Below are 7,677 nucleotides of genomic sequence, written 5' to 3'. Positions count from 1 at the left end.
TCTAGATGAGAGTCGAAGCCCCCCCCCCCCCCCCCCCGAAGAATTCAACCTTATTAAATTCACAAAGTAAAATATCGACGAAACCAGGCCTAGGATCCTTCTCCAAACAAAAGTACCCCCCCTCCCCCCCGCCCTGGGAGGATTCTCAATCCAGGGGCGTCGGAAGGCATTTCATATTGCATGGGGCGGCGAATATTTGATAGAAAATAAGGTTGAGCGGGGGGGAGTGAACCGGATTTGACTTGAAATGAAGATATCCAACGATATGTACCTTATATAAAATTATAATATAATTAACATATTATGTTATAGTGATAATAGTAGTAGATAAATACTTAAATAGTTTCAGCACTTTGTACTATAATTAATATGCTCATACATTATAATATTCTCCTGAACGTAGCCTAGTCACGGGTATAATTAAGGGGTTTAAGGGTGAGGGACCGCCTCCCTGTTCCGTTCCGACAACCTTGCGAGTGGAGGGGGGGGGGGTGTACATTTCAAGTCGGGTTCGTAATACAGAGACCAGTCGTCTGGATGATGCTGGTGCATGTGGTAATTTTTTCTTAGTATGCAAAGATGATATGCATTTCAATTGTTTCTATTTCCTTGAAGGGGTTGTAATGGTCGAATGTGAAGGTACACACAGCACTCTTTAGTCCGTTCTTTCCATGCAGGTCAGCGATCCAGTGCAGGTCTGCTCCTGATGACTCCGATCTAAAGACATTTCAGCTGTTTTGCAAAATTCGAGTAGTCTGTGGGAAGCTTTCTCTCAGTCTGCTCTAAAGTATGTAAGAATTGTTCACATAGCTTAGGCAGAGACTTAAATATGTTTATGTCTCTGGCTTAGGATGTTGTTAAAATGATGAAGTTGCCTCCCTTTGACTAGATGAACATTCAATAGATATTTTAATAATGATGTAATTTTTAAATTTTACATACATGTACTGGCTTAATTCCAATTAGGCTATCTTGACACAAGTTAGGTGCATGGATTTAATGTATGTTTCACAATCCCGGATTACATGTAGTGAATTAATTGTAGTTATTAATGAATGGTCTTCAATTTTTCAAAAGTTGAGCATAAATGAATTTTTTTTATTAATGTCAATTTACAAAAATTAACCTTTGGTCTTCCTGATGTTTTGTTTCACTTTAAGGTTCCCTTACCATGAAGATAATGGTGCCCCCAGTCTTTAGACTATTTCTTCCTCTCTGATGCGGACGGTGGATTGTTGACCATTTCCGTCATTTCAGGAGACAAGATTTTGTATGCACAAGGTATAATTCAAAAAGCTTGCTTAATGCAGCCTTATTGTGCAGCAGAGTATATGGTTTAAAGCCATAGGAATGCCCTTTCTCAAATATTTGCATGATTCAAATAGAGCAAATTATCTCACAATTATATCAACTGCAGGGGTTAAGAGAAATGGAATAATAAATTATTTGTTTAATCAACATCTTAAATTTCCATATTCAAATTAATTAGAATATATATTCTTGCTAATGTACTCAATCGAGAATTAATAATTTTGCATCTTAAATTGACATTTCATGATCAGTCATTTCAGCGCCTTTACTTGAAATCTGGGTAGAATCCACCCTTTTTTTGGAAAGCTTAAGTATTTTAAAACAAACACTTTTTTCATATTTCACATGTATTTTACTTGTTACAGTCATCATATAGCAGTCAAATCATCTCAGATATCGCTGTCAGCCCACACTCATAACTGCACTTGCTGAGAGAGAGAGAGCCTCATACCTTACTGCTCCACTGACCACAAGTAGGCGTTATTATTGCCGCTTCAACGAAGAGAAATTGGTACCAGTAATTAAATGTACAAACTTTGTACCTTTTTTTTAATATAATATAGTTCCCTTCTCTTTTAAATAAAACTATAAGTTAGCATGAAAATTGGACAATTGCTGACCATGCAGGCGCCACTGTTCTGACGCCATCGCGTGGTTGATGTCAAATTTAAAAGGCTAGTTGCTGATGAACAATACATTGATTTGTTTGCTTAAAGTTTTATTAAAAAACAAATTATCATAAAGCATTCATAAGCAGTATCATGTTTATATATGTCAATCTACTCATTGTCTAAATACATTTTCAGAATCTTTAAATCAGTTCTGCAAAAACTCCTAGATAAAAACACCAAAGGAAGGAATATTCCACACAAGGATTCTATGAAGTTAGAACAGAATATACAAGATTAGCAGGAAATCAAACATCTACTCTAATTCTAAAGGTTTAAAGGTAAGTCAAAACAATTGTCTCATTCAATGTGAATTCTGATTGTGTTAATATACTGGTATCACTCCTCTATATAAGTAATGAGCCTCAGTCCCTTTGTGGCCTCGCTCCATTGCTGGTAAAGAATTGAGTGCTACCTGTCTGTTAACCCATTATGTGTAATTAAAACAAGTCACACAGAGTTTGCTGATAACCACATGTAACAAATACAGTCCATTCATTCTAATGTAACAAACACAGATTATAGACAGAGTAAAAAAGTCACTTTATATATACATCTATAAATAGAAAATGGAGTTTGTCTATATGTAATATACATGTACATAGAATCACTTGATATATACATGTGATACATTAACACAGTTTGCTTACATACAATATATAAACATAGTCGGTTTTGTTGACTTGTAATATCAATATTAAAGAACAATTTGTTTACATACAAACATATGATATATAAAGATATAAAGATTGAAGAAATGGAATGATTAACTCATGAAAACCTAACACAGATACCAGTCTGTTTACATCTTGTAGACACGGTCAGTTTATGTGTGATACATTGAATTATCCACACACAGCATGTTTAAATCTGCTACACACCGTATGATGACATGTAATGTGTATAGTTTGTTTACATTATATCTACACACAGTATGTAATCTATACTTATACGCTTTGTTTACATCTGAGTTATACAGTTCATTTATTTACATGTAATATTGGATTTTCTTCACTTTACCTGTTGTTAACTCAGCCACAAAGAAGTTGTCTCTGGTGTCCACACATACACCCCATGGATACTGTAAATGACAGTTGTCAATGTAGCGGAGGAACTGTCCGTCCTGATCCAGGATGTGGATACGGTGGTTCCAATAGTCTACTGTCAGGATCCGACCCTGGCTGTCTGTTGTGATGCCACGTGGATCAAATGGTTTCTTGGTAGTAGAGGGAGGACCAGTGTAGGTAAACCGGAGTTTCCCGGCCTGATTGACCACCACTACGGCTCCAAGGTCTGACACACAGATATCTAGGTTCCTGTTCTCACTGATGCATCTACCAGATAAATAGAGAGGTTGTCCTTTGTCGTTGTACTGAATACTTTGTTTCTCTGTGGAGCCAGAGTAACACACAACTTTTGTTTGTTTATCATCACTGTTCATGACAACAAGGAGGTCACCAGAGGAGGTACTACAGACACGGCGAGGTTTCCACCCCTGTAGTCTGATCACTGTCTGTATCTGTCTATTCTTCACTATGTTCACAGTTCTATTACCGTAATCAGTATAAACTAGATCTCCACTCCTTGTCACTGCTATGTCCTCTGGAATGTTCCCTGACTTGGTTTGGATGGACTCCACTTGTTCCCTTTGGAGGTTGAAGAGTTTCATTATGTTGTTACTACCACGCGTCCATACTTCTGTATCATTCAGACACGTCACACCGTATAGACGTTCATACCCTGTGTCTATATCTGTGATGATCCGAGGTACATCCATCAGTGACCGGTCTGGGGGAGAGGACTCGGCTCCCTGGGGCGGCATGCTGTAGTCTTGTTCCTCTGTTGTAAAAGATAATGCTGACAGAGAACCAAACTGTTTGATCAGCTGATCTGTGTGGATTTCCTGAGGCCTAAAGTTTGGTAAGGACACTTTGAGTTTAGGAGGCAATCTTCTGAATGCAGCATTCCTGGATTTGTACTCGGAGACAAGGCAGACATCTTTGGAGTTTAGTAGCTTCTTAAGTTCAGCAATGGTCTGTGTTATTTCAGAAATGGTGTGTGTGATTTCATTTTCCTGTTTATTTAGGATTGGCAGGTGTTTGGATTCCATTTCCTCCACGTTAGATTTCAGGTTTGTGATAATGGTGTCTATTTCTCTATGCCAGACTTCTCCTTTTTTGTCAATTGCTGTTGTCAATTTCTGGGAGTTTTTACTCAGATCAGCTTTCTGCACTGTGATGTTGGATGCAATCTCTTTGTATTTAGGATAAATGAACTTTTCTAATTCTTGCAAATCTTTTCCTAAAATTCCTGTTTTTATTTCAAAACTTTGGAAAATGTCAATTTTTTTATGTCCTGAATGTTTTCCAGAGGAAATACACTTTGCACAAATAGGAATGTCACATTGTTCACAATGTAGTTCACATTGTTTTTCATGGTGTTTTCTACATTTAGGATTGTTCAAAGTGGTTAAATATTGTTTTAGTGACACCACTTTATGAACTTTAGAGGAATCAGATAAATGTGTCTCTACACAGTCTTTACACAGATGTATATGACAGACTTCACAGTACATGGGGGCCACAGAGTCCTGACACAGGGTGCAGCGTACAACATCCTGGGCACTGTTCCTGGGGTCCATGGTCAGGGAACCCTTGTAACTATAGGGGAACTTAACATGGAAAGCAAATTCAGTATGTATTCATGATGTATACATGTATTATCTTGCTTTGATTAACATGTACTTATATGTAAGATTCAGATATATTCTATTTCATGGATAAAATTTACATTTGTGTATAGAGTTGATCATACATGTACATATACAAATATAAGATTTTTTATTTTTGATTACAAAAAAAAGAATAAATTTAAAGATAAGAATTAAAATATTTGTCCAAACAATTTTTCGTCTATTAAGAAAACACAATAAGAACGCTTATAATTAAGTGGAGTATAAAACTTACCTAACGTTACCCCATTGGTAAACTTCAGGTCTTCACGATCCAACATGGCGGGCATCAGGTGTTTATTCTTCCTGGTCGGTTGCTATTATAACCTGTGCAAGATCACGTGAATGAATTTAATGCCAGGTAGTAACTTGTGCTTGTGTATGTGTTGGTCCAGAATCCAGGTCACCCATTGTTGGGAGGTTTAAATAGGTCTGACATGTTTATCACTATAAGGTACAGGGTTTATATTTTTATTATGAGAAAAATATTTAACGTCTGGTGCCAGTGTGCTTAAAATATTCAATTCAGCTTTAAAATGTAGGCTATTTTTAGTTTTAAAGAAGTAGATTTTGTTTATTATGACTAGAGATCCTCTCTATAAAAGCTGGTGTGGTGTAATGGTGCACACATTCCTTTGGGAATGAAGAGTGGGTTCAAATCTCATCATCAGCATACAAATGTAGAGATTTATCTGAAATCTAGAAACCATTTAGCTATGTTTAACTTTGCAACAAAAATGGAAAAAAATTATCAACATTATGCAAATTTGCATTACCCATATAAAAAAAAAGATTTTATAAAATCATGATTATTTAATCATAGAAAACATATTATTTTTTAAATTAAATACAGTTGCAATTTTGTCTAATTATCTGTTCCAGTAATACTAAAATTAATTTTCAATAATGTCAAACTTGATGACATTACTTTAGGTATGGTAGAGAGCTGAAATTTAGATTGTGAAACACAGTAATTATAAAGAAATTAAAACAACAGTAAGACTTCAGCAAGACTTTCATCAGAAATTGTTAAGTTAGCGATCTGGCACGTGGGCCTCTAGCTTGCGGAACTTTTCAATCCACTCGGTAAGTATTTATTCTACACTATCCAAAGATGGCGACTTGCATTGAAAACATGCGAAAACATTTTCAGCAAAACAAGAGAATACGAGAGCACACGGCGCACGACTCCAAAGTTCACTCCGTGGCGTGGAGCTGTGACGGACGGCGCTTGGCCTCGGGGTCCTTTGACAAAACTGTCAGCGTTTTCCAGCTAGACAGTGACAGAGACCGAATGGTAGGCTGCTGGAATGTACTGTTGCACTGTAAAACAGACATTTATAGGTGTCAAAACATGGCTGAGACAAACTAATTCCCAAATTCCCCTTTGAATTTGGGGCGTTTTCGCACGCGAAAGGAGCTGATTTTTTTATCAGATGAAAAACAATGTGTAAGACAATAAAGATATCTATCCCAGTTGTGTAATAATGTGAGGTCATTTGAATTCTTGATGCGTGTTGTTTCGGGGGGGGGTGAAAAGGCCCGGGCTTGATTTTCAAGTACATGTATAACTTCGAAGTAAACAAAGTCTCACGCCTTGCTGGATGCAAGTGTGTATTTTGCTTGAAAATTGTAAATGAAGTGTTGTTTAAAAAGATGTCGAGAGGATTTTTTCCAGAAGCTCTTTTTGAATTTTTAATCTTTATCTCAAGTTGTGCAGTTTTGATAAGAATACAGTACAGCTCACGAGTATCCCGACAAAAACACCGACCACCGTGTTTGAAAGTCCACGCTGAGCGTGGAAGTGTCGGTACCTTTGATCTATTGTTCTCTGTTACGGCCACGGAACGAGAAAAAACACGGTGCGACACGGTGCAACGCGATGCAACACGGACAATAACACGGTGTAACACGCGGTATTTACCTGTGAAAAAAGGAGGATTTATAAATAAAACTTATAAAGAATAAAATATTTATTGATGTACGTAAAAGAATGAAAGAAAAAGACAAAGAAATAGAAATAGAAATAAATAAAATTTTTAGGCACGCAATTTTCAGACGTATGTGATTGTTACGGTTGATTTTTGTTGATATTAAAAATCGATATCGCCCACATAAATGTTTGATCAATTAAAACACTAACACTTTCTTTTCCTTTTTAACATTCAAATAAACGGTTCCATAAGTTTTTGTTTCAGTCCGTTTTTAAACGTAGTAGTAATCGTAGTTACTGTAGTTTGGCAGTTTCAATAGTGCATAGAACCATAACTGTGATCTTTTCTCACTTATACTCTATTCAACGATAACAAATCTAACGGGTTGTCGAAAACAAATGTACTTTCTCTAAGTAATATAATTATACAGCTTTATATCTAATATATTTTCTAATTTTCTTTCTTTTATACATATGTGTGATGTACTTGTCCATGTAGACTAAGTAGCGCACGGTACATATTCATAGCGCTAAGAATCCGTGGATCGGTACTTGATATTTTTTTTATTTCATCTTTATAGCAACTTGAGTTTAGAAATAATTTGTGTTCCAAGAAACTACAGTTTACTCGGTATTGCAATAATTACTGTTTGATTGTTTAATGATCGTCATATAAGAGAGAGAGAGAGAGAGAGAGAGAGAGAGAGAGAGAGAGAGAGAGAGAGAGAGAGAGAGAGAGAGAGAGAATACCAGTATGAGTTTAATTTAAGTACATTTTACTTGTAATTCAGTGTAATAAGTTAGATTTATAGTTTCCATTATATTGAACCCTTTTCCCTAAAATTGCGATAGAATATATGCAGTCACGGTCCACGTGCTATCCCTGTCAATCAAATCAGCCCGCGAGATAGACCACGTGCTCCTTCCATGATATGGAAAAATGCCGTTCTAGTCCGCAAAATAGAAAAATGTTTAACAATGAAGTATTCAGTGTTTGAAATATTTAGTTTCTTTATTCTTATACTGCATGTATG

The 7,677-nt window shown here is 36.2% G+C and overlaps 1 protein-coding gene and 1 pseudogene across 1 annotated transcript; one reads left to right on the top strand and one right to left on the bottom strand.

The window, feature by feature from the left end:
- Positions 1-2,825: 2,825 nt before the first annotated feature.
- Positions 2,826-4,650, bottom strand: LOC128181483 (E3 ubiquitin-protein ligase TRIM71-like). The gene has a single exon (XM_052849899.1). The coding sequence runs from the start codon at positions 4,618-4,620 to the stop codon at positions 2,968-2,970; it is 1,653 nt and encodes a 550-aa protein (XP_052705859.1). The 5' UTR covers positions 4,621-4,650; the 3' UTR covers positions 2,826-2,967.
- A 1,181-nt stretch (positions 4,651-5,831) lies between these two features.
- LOC128180668 (THO complex subunit 3-like) overlaps positions 5,832-7,677 on the top strand; it is a 30,760-nt pseudogene continuing 28,914 nt past the window's right edge.

This window comes from Crassostrea angulata, chromosome 4 (genome assembly GCF_025612915.1).
Source record: "Crassostrea angulata isolate pt1a10 chromosome 4, ASM2561291v2, whole genome shotgun sequence".
Classification (NCBI taxonomy): domain Eukaryota; kingdom Metazoa; phylum Mollusca; class Bivalvia; order Ostreida; family Ostreidae; genus Magallana; species Magallana angulata.
This window is presented reverse-complemented; position numbering and strand designations above follow the sequence as displayed.